Raw genomic sequence first — 15,514 nt, 5'->3', positions numbered from 1 at the left:
CCAAGGGGCAGAGCTGAAAGCAGCCCCTAGTTTAGACAGAGTATTCTAAATTCTTTTAAAACTTAGTTTGTAGGGACCAGGGAGCGGAATTAGGCACCGCGACGGTAGAGGTGGAGGTCCTCTTAGGTGAGTATGCAATCCTAAAGACGCGGCACCAAACCTTTTCTGGGAAGAAGAGGCCAAAGGGAGAGGAGCGGAAGTAAAAAGAGACAGCAGGAGAAACCCACTTTTGAAGGGCATTTTCCGGTTACAAAGCACTCTCGAGCGCTTTATCACATCGGATACAGTATCCTTTCTGCTGGCCTCGGGCCTCAACAGACGTAAAAGGCCTAACGCCAAGGCCCTCCTTAAAATCCAGACCTAAAGAGGCTCCGCTACCCACCCGTTCTCGCGGCTCCGGAGCCCGCGGCCGCCCGCACACCCTCGGCGTCTGCCCCCGCGCACGTCACTCGCCCGCTGCCAATCGGCGCCGAGCAGGTCACCTCTGCTCCCCGGGCCCGCAGCCCCGCCCGCCGCGCGGACCCGGACTCCGAGCGCCCGCCGGCCGCCTCCGCTCTCAGCGCAGGCGCGGCAGAACGGCCGGGGAGCGCCGCGGGCTCGGAAGACGAGCGGACGCCGCGGGCCAGGATGGTGCTGGAGAGCGTGGCCCGCATCGTGAAGGTGCAGCTCCCAGCGTATCTTAAGCGGCTCCCAGTCCCTGAGAGCATTACCGGGTTCGCCCGGCTCACAGGTAATCCCCACCTTCGGCCAGTTCCCATCCTCACATGCTTCCCAAGGCGGGGGCGGGGTGGGGGTCTAAGTCTTTGGGCCAAGGGGCGGGGCGGAGCGGAGCCTGGCGGGTGGCGCGTGACCCCGTGACCCTGCGTGCGCAGGAAGGTGGGAGCGCGCCGGCGCTGCGGCCTGAGAGCGCCGGTGTTGTCGCCTCTCCTTGTTGGGTGGCCCCGGGTGCTTGTCCTCATGGAAATCTCTGGTGTCCTTCCGTGGTGAGAGACCAGGTTTTTTTCCAGAGAAGGTACTGAGTTAAGAGCAGGCTCGTCTTATTTATCTCCATCGCTCACTGCAGTGTGCTTGTTTATTTAAAAGCAGGGTAAGTCATTATCCAAGGCGCTATAAGGCAGTTCCAGCTTGATGTGGTGTGTGGGTGTGAGTGTGTGGGAAACACAGAAATACGTTATGTATGTGTGTGTGCATGTGAGCATATATATGCGTGTATGTATATGTATGTGTATATGTACATGTGTATGTGTATATGTGTGTGTATACATATATGTGTATATATAGTAGTTTTACTTAGTAACAAAATTAGAAAATAATCTCCATTCCCATAGGGGAGACATGCCCTATCATGGGGGCATTTGAGGTCACCTCCATTACTATGGACGTGGAGGCTGTTGAGCTAACTTGGATTGGAGGAAAGGTACATTAGCCATAAAGTGTTTCAAGACTCTAATGATGAACCAAATCTTAGAAAATTATATTTAATAAATATATGTAACATTCTGTATTTAAGTTTCCCCCTTTACAAAGAAAGAGCCCACATTTTAGGATTTCATATCTCAAGGATGAAATTTTCCTGAATGCAGTCAATACTTGGAAGATTTTTTTCAAGTTCTGAGCATTACAGTGCACGTGAGGTATGTGTAAACCAGACTCAGATTGATTAGGATAGTGAGGGGGAAAAAGCCATATTGATTCAGCAAACACTGAACTCATATGTCCTGAGTATCAGAGAACATAATCATGACAAGATAATTTTGAGATAAATAGGTTGCTTAGCTTGGAGCAGTCTAGAGATCTATGGTAGCTGATTTAAAATACAGCATTTGGAAGGCCGATTGGAAGATTTATTTTGTGTAGTCCAAAAGACAACTAGGACTAAATTAGTGAAAGTTATTTGGAGATGGAGTTCACCTTCAGTATAAAGAAGTTTTAGGAAAGGTTTTTTTTTTTTCTTTTTTTAATTAAAGAAAACTTTAAAACAGATAGGGTACCTTGGGAGATAGCTCCTCTCAGTGATTAAAAAAATAAATCTGGAAGAGATAGATTTACATGGGGAAAGTAGGTGACTGTTCCAACTCTAGAGAGTCTTTGAATTATGGACGGAGATAGTCGCTCTGTTGACAAATGGATTGTGAAATTTTAACATTTTAGACGCTAAAGAGTTTGATAGAAAGAATGTAACTGAATAGAAAGTGTGGTAACTGAAGAATAAATATTAAAAAGAAACATCTAAACATTGAAGCCACATAAGAGTAACAAAATGAAAATACTGTTTCAAATCAAGTGTTTATAAACATCAAAGCCTTTCGATACTATCAGTTTATTTTAATAGAATTGCAGCAATTATGTAAAAATCAACTTTTCCTCTTTACTATTTTTTATTTAAGTACTTTACATATTTCAATGTATTCCTCATCTTGTTCTAACAACTATATAATCTTATTTTAGATTAACATCACAATAGGCCTACACATTCCCCTGCAGCTGGAAATTTGGAATGTTTATATAAATGTGTTTTTTGTTCATAATGTTCAGTGTTAAGTAGCCCTATACCAATATCAATTGTTATTTTTTTCTCTTTTGAATTATACACTTAGATGTATTCACTAAAACGATAATACCAGGTTCAAAGAATATCATTTTCTGGCATTTGTTCCCATTTGCCAGTTTACCTTTTTAATAATTTACATAAAATAACTGCTGAATTTTTAACAGTCAGGAAAAAGAAATGTCCCCTTACTCCCACCCAATCTAATGTTTTATTAGTTTCAATTTTCGGTAAATAAAATGTAGTTGAAGCAGATTAGAAAGTATGATATTTGATTTAGTGGCTAGAAGATTTAAAGTGTTTTTTTTTTTTTTTCTTGATGATCCCTACTGTCAACAAATATTTAATTCCTATTAAAGACATTAAAGAAACAACCCAAACCGTTCCCCCCTTAAATCAATAGTATGTATTAACTTCCTCCTTAAAGCTGTTAATTTTTTTTTTTTCTTTTAACGCCTACAGCCCCTGGTCTTCCTAGGTGGTCTCTCATCCAAGTACTAACCAGTCTTGACCCTGCTTAGCTTCCGAGATCAGACGAGATCAGGCGTGTTCAGGGTGGCATGGCCATAAACAAAGCTGTTAAATTTTTAATGTGAGGACTGATTCTCAGAAATAATGACAACTCTGGTACATATCTTAATAGCACATATTTAACTTAAGTGTCATTAAAATACATCTACAATTTAGTTCTCATTGTATTGTTTATTTGTTTAGGAAACATTAACATGTTTATAATAACTGCTTTATGAAAAAAAGATAATCTGTTTCACACTGGACAATGATAATGTAGCAGTTGAAGAATCTATTTTGAAGCTATGAAGAAAAACAACCCATTTCCACTCTGAGTCTCTCCTTCAAGATAGATTGTAATAGCTAATGACATTTGGCTCTCTTGAACGATCTACTTAAGAAACCATACTTAGATTTTGAAAAACCTGGACTTAGACTTAGAAAAACTTAGACTTAGACTTAGAAAAACCTGGAAGATAACTTTGTAGCAATTGTTTAAAAAGTCTAGGAGACCAAAGATATTTTCATTTTCTATCATGACAATGAGAGCTAAAAAAGTTATAGTTCACATTGTTATTGCCAGTTTTTCCTTCCCTATTTAGAGCCAGCAAATTTTTTTTAAAGCAGTTGATTCTCATGATGACTCTGCATTCTTAGTAAACACTCAGAGATCCTTAATTACTGTAGAATATTTATAGATAGTACAATATTTATCTGTTAGAAAGAACTTATCTGTTTTGGTTTAGGTAACATTTTTAAGAGTGAGGCTTTTGAGATAAGTTAGTACCATTCTGCCCTTTGGGAGTATAGTGTATTCTAATACTTTGACCTTTCAAAAAGCTTTCCTTGTCATATGAACTTTTAAAATAGAACAACAAAAAAATCTTCCTAAAGTCAGAATTTCATTACTTCTAGATTTAAAAGCTAGCTGTGAAACTCTGAATATAGTAGTAGTTCTCCACTTGAACTAGTTTGCGTCTTTGAAATGTAATGATTTTCCTTCTAAAGACAAACAATATTTTCCCCAGAGAAGCACAGATATGCCAGAGTTGACAGCTTTAAGGGCATTAGCTCTATTTATCCAGAAAGGGCCAATTTTGAACAGAGAATTTAGAAGTGGAACAGAGTTGAAAATATATTCACAAAAAGATGTACAAGCTTGTTCATAGCAGACTTATTTACAATAGCCCAAGCCGAAAGGAACCCGATTATACCAACAGGAAAATGGATAAACAAATTACAGTATATTTATAGAGTGGAATACTAGTTAGCAATAAAAAGAGATGAATTACTGATCCACTAGATGAATCTCAAAAACTTTATGTTGAATGAAAAAAGCTTTGGGTAGAGGAATTAGTGGTGGGGGATAGACTAGAAAGGGTCAAGAGAATACTTTCTGGGGTGGTAGAAATATTTTACATATTTTTACACATTTTCAGTGGAGGCTACAGGGTTGTATTTAACTGTCACAACCCAGAGCTAAACACCTAAGATCTGTTTATCATATTGTATTTAAATTGTACCTTATTTATTTTTAAAGAAATGGAACCAAAGGTGAGTTTTCTCAATAGGAAAGTAAAATAAATCATTAAGTTCAGACTACAGAATTACATTTATTAACATGTAAATAATAAAGATTATTTCTGGAAGATGGAAGAATTTTATAAAACTTTTTTTGAGAATTTGGGAAAATATTTACATAGTTACTATAAGTTGTAAAAGTTTTCCCCTCTTCCTATTTAGACCAACTATATGTAAAAGTCAAATATTTAAAGATTATACTAGCCTTTGTAGAGAACAGTTTTGATCTCATTAAAACATTTTCTTCCATATAACTACTTGGCAGTTTAAAATTGCTCAAGTCATCAAGTATTTATTGAGCCCTTACTATGGGCCAGGCAATGTTCTAGATACTGTGACACTGTTCTGTTCATAATAATGAATGGAAAAAAGATTTAAAAATTAATCATTAATTTCATTTTATTGGTCCTTTGGTCTTGAATAGTCTAGTCTGTATTAGGTTTGAAGTGATAATCGTAAAGCCGTCCATTGAAATTATTTTACTTTCATCTTTCTACAGATCAGAAAAATAAATTGTGTCTTGCCTATAAATGACACCTAAGAAAATGTTATAAAATGATCAACCACCAATTACCAATATTATTTTTATGGTATTATATAAACCTTTTGAAAAAGAAAAAAATCTGTCCTAGTTCCTTAGAAAATAATTTCTCATTGAGATCCAAGTGTGTTAATATGCACTTTCAAAAATGTTTTTATCATTGTATTTGTTTATATATCTTGATCAGCAATGGTGTGATAGATGGCCTATCTATGTAAAAGGTTGAATCAGCCCCCTCTTAATTCTATTTCTTCTAAGAAAATTCTTTTAACAGTGTCTGCTTTCAGAAAATTGGTGTTAAAATTGCTTACTACTCAAGTTGTTTTGAAACGTTCTTTTCTGTTTAGATTTTGTTTTTCTGATGGCACCAGTTCTTTCACTCTGTCGTCTTAGTCTTATTGTTTATCTTAATAGTGGGAAATAAAATATTATAAAATGAATATTAGAACCCTGCTCTGTATTAGTGTGGTCTGATTTTTTTTTTTTTTAATTAGAGGTGATAAAAAAAATTGGAAACAGGAAAACTTCACTGATAGAGGAAGAAGGTCTATCCAGAAGTGAAAATATTGAACTAAGGGAAAAATTTTAAGGAAATTCAATCCTTTTACATTCTAACGAGTAAATAAAATGTTACCTTACTGGGCACCTTTTTAATGGATTGAACGTTGAGGTCAGCCAGTTCCTTCTTTGACTTAACTACAGTCAAAATGCATCTCTTTCTTTCTCCAAACCCTGATCTTCATTCATATTTTTAAGTTCAAATCGTGGCTTATCTTCAAAAACCCTTGTTACTTGAGGCACCTTCTTGTCCTAAGTGAAACAAAGCTCTCTCTAAGGAAAGCACTTCCCCTGTGGCTCTCTCAGTGGTGTCTTCCTCACCCCCCCACTCGCCCCCCCTACACCTCCCCCTACCCTCCTTGTCTTTATGGGATGAGGGAGCAGATGCAGTTTGCATCTTTCAGGCTCCGCAGAGCTACTTCCACCCTGGAATTGTTTCACTATCTTTCAAAGAAAACTCTTCTGCCATCCATCAGTATCCCTTTTTGCTGTTACCTGTTGAACTTTAGTCTCTCCCTTACATTTTTTTAAGAATGCTAAAACCTCATATTTCCCTCTTTTTCCTATAATACTGCACTGCACTTTCTTTTTCTGTTTAATTCTGCCCTTCTTATATTCTGTTTTGTTTGTTTGTTTTGTTTTATTTCGTTTTGTTTTTAAATTAGAGGCCATTACCACCATACATCCAGATGATGAAACCAGAATTATGGGAATCATGAAGGATCTCCACTGCCACCATTTGCCTCATGCTTCATACTTAGTCACCAAATCCTAGTAATTTGACTGAGTTAGTGGTTCTTAAGTTTAAAAGTAAGTGAGGGTTGATCACAGACCCACTCTGAGATTCCAGTGATAGCTATAGACTGTTTCCTCAGAAAGTGCACTCTCACGGGAACATGCACTATTCCAGGTGGTGTTCGGGGGTCCATTTGTCCTCTCTTTGCTTTAATGGCCATAGTTTTAGGTCACATTATTTTTTCTGGGTTATTTTAGTGGATTTCCAACAGACATTTCAGTGGTCCCCTTTTATATCAGAGCTTTTCATAATCTGGTACCTGCTCACTTCTTTAGTCACTCTCCTCTTTCATTATATCCCAGCAATACCATACCACTTAGTTTTCTAAACTTTTCATCTATGTCATATCTCCGTGCCTTTGCCTGTACTGTGTCTCCTGTGTGGAATGTAGCTCCTCCTCTCATCCACCCGTGGACTCCTCCTGTACTCTTATTCATCTTTCAGAAACCTGTTTAGGTGTCAAATCCTTCCTGTAAAATCTTTGCTCATTCCTTTAAAGAGTTAATCACTTCTTCCTCTATATCACTTATTTATGATTGCACATACTACATAGTACTGTAATCCTTTATAGATCTATATTCCATATTAGTGGAAAGCTTCTTCTGGGTAGGGACTGTGTCTTGTAATCTCTTCTTGTAAAGTGTATGTCCTATAAGAGCGGGGACCTTATCTAACTATCAGCCTTGTTCCCAGCACCTAGTGCAATATTTGGAATGTGGTAGGTACTTGTATTGTTGAACAAATGAATGAATTATTGTTATTTCTATTTTACAGGCCAAAGAAACCTGACTCTATATGAAAATCTGGATTTATACAACAGATAAACTGAATTAGTTATTTATCTGAAATCCTGCTCTGTGCTAGGCACTGTACTAAGTAAGCACTGGGTACATAGAGACAAATAAGACAGTATCTCCTCATAGTAGGTACTTAATAATTATATAGTTAAAAAGTTGACAACAGATTGTTTAACAATAGCAAATTGATTGTATTTCTTCATTCAGAAATATTTATTAAGCACTTAAATTGATGAAAGAACCCAGAAAGGGGATTGTACAAGAGCAAACTTCCTAAAATGATGGAAATACTCTATATTTTGTTTTAGGTGGTGGTTACAGGTCTATATAGTTTCAAAATTCATCAAATTGAACATAACTCAAAGCTCAACAAGCTGAGGTATAAATTATGCCTCAATGTAAAATAAAATGAATTGAGCCAAGCATTATTTGGGTACTGAAGATACAGTAGTGACCCAGACAAATAAGGTCCCTGCTCTTGTAGATCTTCTGTTGTGATTGGGGTACATGATAGGTGGGTGCAGCCATTAAAATTCATGCTTCCAAAGAATATTAAGGAATTGAGAATGTTTCTGATATAATATTAAGTGAAAAAAGTAGGATATAGTCTATATACAATATGGTCTCAGTTTGCTTTTTGTTTTTTAAGTATTTAAAGCATATATATCCCCTCCCGCCCCCTCCACCCCCCCCAAAAAAAGCACCATAAATACAACAAAATGTTACCAACTCTTGACTGGTGGGATTGATTTTTGATTATCTTCAAACAACAAAAATAAAATATACTGTACAAAATACATTATATCTAACAATTAGGTATACAGTTTTTCTTTACAGTATCTAAAATGTCTGTAATAGCTCAACATGTCAGTCAAACAGGTGCATAGGAAATAGCTGGTCTTAAAAATTTTTTTTAAGTTTCTTGTTTGATTTTTCTGTATTTTATATTTCTTCACCAAAAATCAGCCTTAATAAATAAATGATTTCCAATTAAGTTTTATGGGCTGTATTATTTTTCTTTATAAAGCTTTTCTGTAGTTAGATGGAAGTTTATCATCAAAAGCAGATTGTTCTAAAACTGTTGTGTAAGTTATTACTTCGTTATGGGAGGTAATAGTACTTTTCATTACTTTTTGTATATAGAGATTAGTGTTTTACCAAGGAACTGTGTCAAAATTTTTTCTGAAGTAGATTTTAAAACAGTATTAATACCATTTGTTTTCTGAAATTTGTGGGTTAAGATAGGAAATGCTAAACTTAAGAATCTAAATTAAGGTTTTCATCTTGATATTCTCAATCATTTACTTTTTGACTTTGAGTTATTTAACCTCTTGTAACTTTTTGTAATATACAGTATAATACTTAATGTTACTCTATATTCAACAAACATTTATTGATATTATATTTCAACACACTATATTGGCTATTGAGGCCAATAGCAAGTATTAATTGCCTGATCTAGAAGACAAATGTAAATAAATAGTTACAATGTGATGAGAAAGGGACTCACATTTATGCTTTACATTATTCATTCAGTAAGTCACTCATTAAACATTTCTGAGGTGTCTACTTTGTTCCAAAAGTGTAGTACACAGCTCCTTTTCTTACAGGCTTATGGAAGACTCAACTTTATGAATAGATAACAGCAGTGTGATAAGAGAAATATGAGAAAAAGGGGCTTGGAAGCACAGGAGGAAGCAATTAATTTTGCTTTGTGAAATCTGGAAAGACTTCTGGAGTAGGCAATATTTGACCCTAGTCTTGAAAGTTTTACACAAATTAGTAGAAAGGCGTGGCAGACACAAGAAATTCTTTATGCAAGGAACACAGGAAAGTTGCTACTAGGTAATAGTTTCGGGTGGCTTCATGTACACAAGAAATGGAATGTGTTGTGGGAACTGAAGCTGTTAAAGTTGTCCTACCATGCTGTAGAGTTAGTACTTTATAGGAACAATGGTCTATAGCAGCACCATCCAAAAAACTCTGTGATGATGGAAATGTTCTCTGTGCTGTCAAATACAGTAGTATCCAGTAGCCACAAGCCACATGTGGCTATTGAGTTGCTGAAATGTGACTAGTGTGTCTTAGAAACTGATTTTTGAGTTTTATTTAATTTTAATTTATTTAAATATGCACATTTGTGTTTTAATCATGTTTTTTATTTTCTATATTTTATGACTGACATCTTGGGGGACCTTGCTAGCCACGGAGAACCTGTCCCTTGCTGGACTACCTAATTCCCTGAGATCATCAAAAACTTGCCTAAAGAGCAAGTTTTATAGGCAAGTTTATAGGCAAATCAACCAATCCTAAGCCTATATACCTCAACTACCTTATCTAGCTCTCATTCACCAACCAGGATTTCCCTAGCCGTAAATCACCCCGGGCCAGGTGTGAAACAACTAGGGACCACCTCTGTAGCCTAGAGTATACAAATTTTTCAAGCTATCCAATTCTAAACTCTACCCTGCCTTACCTTGCCATTTCCTGGAAAACAGGCTTGTGCTCACATTTTCTTCTCACCCTCCTCCTGATCAACCCTGGTATTTCCCCACGTGGTCTTGCGTGGAATGGTGTGTCCCCTTCTCTTAGAAACTGTAATACACTTTTCTTTCAAGGCCGTTGTCTCTGCGTCTGTCATCTTACTCTATTTGATTAAAACCTGGGTACAATCAAAACAGTGTGGCTAGTGGCTACTATATTGGGTAGCACAGAACTAACTATACTCCCCCACACCTGAAATAGTTGTCATTTCCAGAACCGTAATTCATTCAGAGGATCTATTTGGAGTGTTTTCACTTTGGTTTTGAGACTAGAATAGTCACCATAACAGGTAAAATCCTTATCCTTACAGAGCTTCATTCTGATGACAAAGATTATATCCCACCAATGTCTATCATATTAGCATTGTTGAATTTCAAATATTTTTTCAAAGGAGTTGCTACTAATCTCCATAATCTCTTATCAAAAGCTAACATTTATTTTATATTTTTTCTGTGCCAGGCACTTTTATAGGTGCTACATATATATAAATGGGTTGTTTCATCTAGAGCTCACCTTTGGCATGGTGTTGTATCACAAAGAGTTTCATTTTGGAAGAGTTGGTAGTAAGCCAATCTTTCAATAGTTGAACAGTAAGAACTATTATGTCAGGAGAGCAGTTACTAAGAGAAGAATATAAAATTTTGAATCTCTTGGATTTGATCCATGGTGATTGAGAATAAGCTTTGGACTTACTGTCCTGGACTATACCTGATTAAGCTACAGTTTACCCACATGAAAAATGCAAATAATAAATACAGTTGTTTAAGCTAACACAGTGTTAAATGAGATAATACAGTTGCACTCTTAGCATAGTCTTTTCATTATCATTAACATTTATTAGTATATCTTACCATTTAATATTCAGGTTTTCTTTTTCTCAACTAAGCTATTTGTACATAGTGCTTAGCAAGGTATCAAGGAAGCCCTCAGTGAAGAATGCCAAATGGCCACTCTTTAAGGACAGAAAGGATTCCCAGCAGAGCCCAGCAGAGGCAGGACACTAGTTAACATTTGATAAATACATGCAGAAATGTTTACCTTGGTTTCCTGGTGTGTTTGTCTCCACAGGCAAAGGGACCATTTCATTTATATCAGTTATGTTCCCTATCCCCCAAGACAGCGATGAATACTAAAGAAAGCATTTAATGAACACATATGGAATCAGATGGATCAATAATGAGAACATTTAGTATATGAAAATTTCAATTCTTTAAAATAATAGCTTTTATACATTATTTAGGTGTTTCTTTAGGAATGACTATGTTTTACAAATGTAAATTAAATCACTGAGGTTGTGTTCTGTCTGAAATTATAATTCCATGGTAAAATATACAGATATTCTGTTGTATGATTTTAGACATTGAAATATTTTCTAAATCTATAAAATATGTCACACATTGAATTTTGTTTATAATTATGGTTATCATAATTCCTGAAATAAAAATGAGGATAAACATAAATATACTTAGGATAATAGGAGAGGATATTTGATAAAGGACCTATTTCTGAAAATTTTGTTTTCCATTTCACGAGTCTTGCTAGCCCACAAATGAAACCAAATGTTTTGATTGTGTTACTTATTCATGGTTTTACAGATGAATAGTTAAGAAGTTAAAATGAGAAGAATAGATAAAGAATAATCTCAAGGATGAGACATGCTATTTGAGTTCTATTACAAGACCACTGCAGACTAACAAATCTACATGTTTAGTTTCAGAATGGCTTCGATTATTGCCGTTCCTTGGTGTGCTTGCACTACTTGGCTACCTTGCAGTTCGTCCATTCCTCCCAAAGAAAAAACAACAGAAGGATAGCTTGATTAACCTTAAAATACAAAAGGAAAATCCCAAAGTGGTGAATGAAATAAACATTGAAGATTTGTGTCTTACTAAAGCAGCTTATTGTAGGTGTTGGCGTTCTAAGACGGTAAGATGTCCATTTACATGTATTCTAAAATTCTGTGCAGTTAAAATGGTTTCCTTCTTAAATCCTCAGTTTTGAGGTTCTGTGAGATGAAAGATTTTTCAGTAGTATTCAGTTCTAAATATCTATATTCCTAAATTAAAGTTTACATTTTATGATCAATACTACCTATAAGAGAAAAGTTAGAGCAGCAAGGAAGGATAAAAATCTCATGTTTCACCGTGTTCAACAGTCAGCTAGAGTAACGTAGTTTAAATTATGCCTCTGTTATGAGAGAGGACATAAGGTTTAGTGAGAAAGAGTTTAAGCTTTGGAGTCTGAATAAATTGTGTTCAAAGTTGATGTCTGCCACTTATAGTATGACTTTGGGCAATTACTCTTTAATCTCTGATCTTAAGGTTTTTTTTTTTAATCTGAATATATCAACATACAGACATTTTCAAAGATTTAGTGAGATGATGTATGTACAATATGAGCTATAATTATGATTTTTAATGTGAAAATTAAAGTTTGGAGTGACGCCTATGATAAGTAGTTGATGAGATCTGTTTTCTTCTACTACAATCATAGATATTTGAGATTTTAAGTACAATAATGTTCATTACAGCATCCATTGTAATAGCAAAATTTCAGAAACAATCTGGAATCTAATAATAGGAGAATGATTAAAGTATGATGTAATGCAAATGATGGGATATTAGGAAGCCACTACAAATTATATTTTTAAAGACTATTTAATGACATGAAAGCAAGATGTAATACAAGTAAGACAAGCATATTACAGTATGACCCCATTTTGTTTAAAAATGAACGCACAGTAAATGCAGAAGAAAAATATACTAAAATGTTAATTGTTATCTGAGGGAATTTTTAAAAATATTTTAATTTTTTTTCAAAAATATAGTGTGCATGAGTTCTATTGTAAGAAAACATGAAATAATATATTTTTAATTTAAATTACATTTTTTAAAATTTAAATAAGTGAATAGGTGAGCTCAAATTTAGAGCTTCACACAGCATAAGAGCTTATTTTGATCCTTTTACACCTATTTTATTGACTCATGCTACCATCCAAACCTTTTAATTTAAAATCTATGTTAAATATTGAATTAACTATTTAAAATTGTTAGATTTGCTGTGGTATTGGAATGTAGTTTGGTTAGATGTGGAATATATCTATTACTCAGGAAAGCTATCTGATGATTTGTTTTTCAAAGTAATGTGCTTTGTAAGAGCATATCATAAATATTTCTACTTACTGAATCATTTAAAAAATAACACTTGTAATTCTTTTTCTTTTCTAGTTTCCTGCCTGTGATGGTTCACATAATAAACACAATGAATTGACAGGAGATAATGTGGGTCCACTAATACTGAAGAAGAAAGAAGTATAATAGTAATGAATTAGGATTGAATTTAGTTGTGTGCTATAAAAGCTTATAACTATTTTTTCATTCTTTGTGTATAGATCTTTCAAATGGTGGTCTTAATTATTACTGGTTGAATAATTATTTCTGCCAATTTTCTTGCTACACTACTGTTTATATTTGATACTTCGTATATTCAGTCATTTATATAGAAATTAAATTGTGCAATTCTTTCCTTCTGATTTCAAATAATTAATGTATCTACAACAAAACCAACTGATTTTAATTGAGAAAAATATAAGTTTTTGGCAATGGGTCCAAAACTGTTTCTTTGAATATCAATATTTTAAATAGGATCTATACTTTAAAATTTCTCCCTATACTTGTAAATATATTATTTTTCAGTTCTCGTCTGTTTTGATCATTTGAAGTGATTTTTTTTTTTTTTTTGGCCTTCCACATTTCGTTCCTTTTAGATCATTAAGAAAAATATTGTCCTCAAGAATTACTTGAGTTTTCAGAGATAAACCCTTTGCTTTCTACAGGTTGTTGTCTAATAATTATAAGTATCTCAGTTTCAGAGAAGATGTGAACTGGATATAAGAGTTCCAACAAAGAACACTTATTTACCTTATAAAAGTTTCATTTACTTTACAAAAGGCTTGTTTGTGTCTGTTTATGGATGTCGTGTATATGTTTATTGAGCTATTTGACTCAGTGACAGGGTGGGGTGGGGATGGCAAGAACACTTAAAGCTAAACTCATGAGCTGCAGCAATTTGAAGGTCAATTAGAAATAAAGTATATCTGAATTCATATTAAAATAAATAATTCAATGGTCAAAATGACATATGAACATTTTTCTCTTTATAACAGTGTAAATCAAAATACAAAAAGTTTGCAAAATAAACTTACTGGAGGATCTTTAAAACCTGTAATTTTTTAGCCTAGTGTCTATTTAGTTTTCATCTTATATTACAGTTTTTATGTTAAGCTACTTTTTTGTCTGTCTATTAAAAGTAGAATCCAGTTAGTTCACTATGCCTTCATTATATATGAAGAAGATACAGGAGGCAGACACATGTAATTATTACTATAATCATAATTAAAGCTAATAGTTATTGGCCACTTATATGTACCAGACCCTGCACTAAGCATGGTACCTGGAATTTTAATTTATTACATGTTATGTCAACAGGTTCTGTTGTATGATCTTGACTTTCTCATGACCAACAGCAAGAATTTTAAAGTTAGTTAGAAATGTAGTGGGTATTTTGAGAAATTTTACAAGTCGTATGTCTGAAATGGTTGCTCTTTCCTCTCAACCATGAGAAGAGGGACGAGTATAACATTGCTCTCACTTTGGCTCTGAGTATTTTTTCCTGAGACCTTTTCTTCAACATCCTTAAGGGGCTTCACTGTCCAATTAACCAGTTACTTTTCCACGGTTGATCACAAGGCTGGGAAAAATCTTCCTCACTGAAAGTTTGAATAGCCTGGTCTGTGGTCATGATGTGCTTTTTTAGAAAAAATCATTCACTGCAACTCACAACATGTTTATACACATCCTAATGGTTCCCATACTTAGATTTCACAGAAGGGAAAATTTCCTAAAAATGTGGAGTCTAAAATAAAATTATTAGCTTTAAATTTTGTCAAAAGCAAAAAGGTATACTCTCAGAATAAATTTTTCCCTCCATATTTTCAATTGTTTAAGTATGTTAAAGAGTTGTATCCAAATATTTTTCCCACCTATGTAAATTTTTCAGAAGCTTAGGCTGATAGCAAGCTGTTGTTTTAATAGCATTATGCATTATGATCAGTTGTCACTTCCTCATGGAAATACACAGAATTCCATGTCTTTAAAAAACAGACATCTAATAACCAACTGCATCTGAATTAATACAATGGAAGATGGCTCTTGAAATACATATCCTGGGTTTCTAAAACCTTCAAGAAACATCCCTGTTGTTACTGTGTCACATAATTGTTTTGAGGACTGCATTTTACCCAGGGAGCTACTCATTGCCTTACTAAGCAAATGAGTGCCACCATTACATAAATTGGTACCCAAAACTCTTGATCAGGCTTGTGGTATTAATGATTCATTCATATGGATAATTAAGCAAGTTGTATTATGAAAAGCATGTTACAATTCAGCTTTGAATTCAATGCCTCATATGATGATTCATTAAATTGCTTTGTATTTTGTAACTTAATGTGTTAATAAGTTTATACAAAGCTAATTAAGCCAGCTGCTGATCTATATAGTTCTACCTTATATAGTCTTCCATTAGAAACATGCTATTAGAGTCTTTCTCTGGAAAGAAAGTTTTACTCTCTCAAAACT

General features: G+C 34.7%; 1 protein-coding gene, 1 long non-coding RNA gene and 1 pseudogene across 2 annotated transcripts; 2 read left to right on the top strand and 1 right to left on the bottom strand.

The window, feature by feature from the left end:
• Window positions 1-513: 513 nt before the first annotated feature.
• On the top strand, window positions 514-13,824 carry CISD2 (CDGSH iron sulfur domain 2). The gene is made up of 3 exons (XM_011361504.2): window positions 514-730; window positions 11,587-11,801; window positions 13,103-13,824. The coding sequence occupies exons 1-3, from the start codon at window positions 628-630 to the stop codon at window positions 13,190-13,192; spliced, it is 408 nt and encodes a 135-aa protein (XP_011359806.1). The 5' UTR covers window positions 514-627; the 3' UTR covers window positions 13,193-13,824.
• On the top strand, window positions 1,021-11,578 carry LOC111740703. The gene is made up of 3 exons (XR_002780720.1): window positions 1,021-6,548; window positions 7,309-7,410; window positions 8,942-11,578. It is a non-coding gene; the product is annotated as an uncharacterized LOC111740703 (long non-coding RNA).
• LOC111740775 lies at window positions 3,002-3,120 on the bottom strand (annotated as a pseudogene).
• Window positions 13,825-15,514: the final 1,690 nt, after the last annotated feature.

This window comes from Pteropus vampyrus, unplaced genomic scaffold (genome assembly GCF_000151845.1).
Source record: "Pteropus vampyrus isolate Shadow unplaced genomic scaffold, Pvam_2.0 Scaffold67, whole genome shotgun sequence".
In the NCBI taxonomy this organism is placed as follows: Eukaryota; Metazoa; Chordata; class Mammalia; order Chiroptera; family Pteropodidae; genus Pteropus; species Pteropus vampyrus.
The sequence above is the reverse complement of the archived record's forward strand: the minus strand, read 5'-3'. Positions and strand labels throughout refer to the sequence as shown.

Coding starts and splice junctions, on each gene's coding strand:
- CISD2 (XM_011361504.2), top strand. CDS start 628: ATGGTGCTGGAGAGCGTGGCCCGCATCGTGAAGGTGCAGCTCCCAGCG. Junction 731..11,586: donor CGGGTTCGCCCGGCTCACAG/GTAATCCCCACC, acceptor CTACATGTTTAG/TTTCAGAATGGCTTCGATTA. Junction 11,802..13,102: donor GGTGTTGGCGTTCTAAGACG/GTAAGATGTCCA, acceptor TTTCTTTTCTAG/TTTCCTGCCTGTGATGGTTC.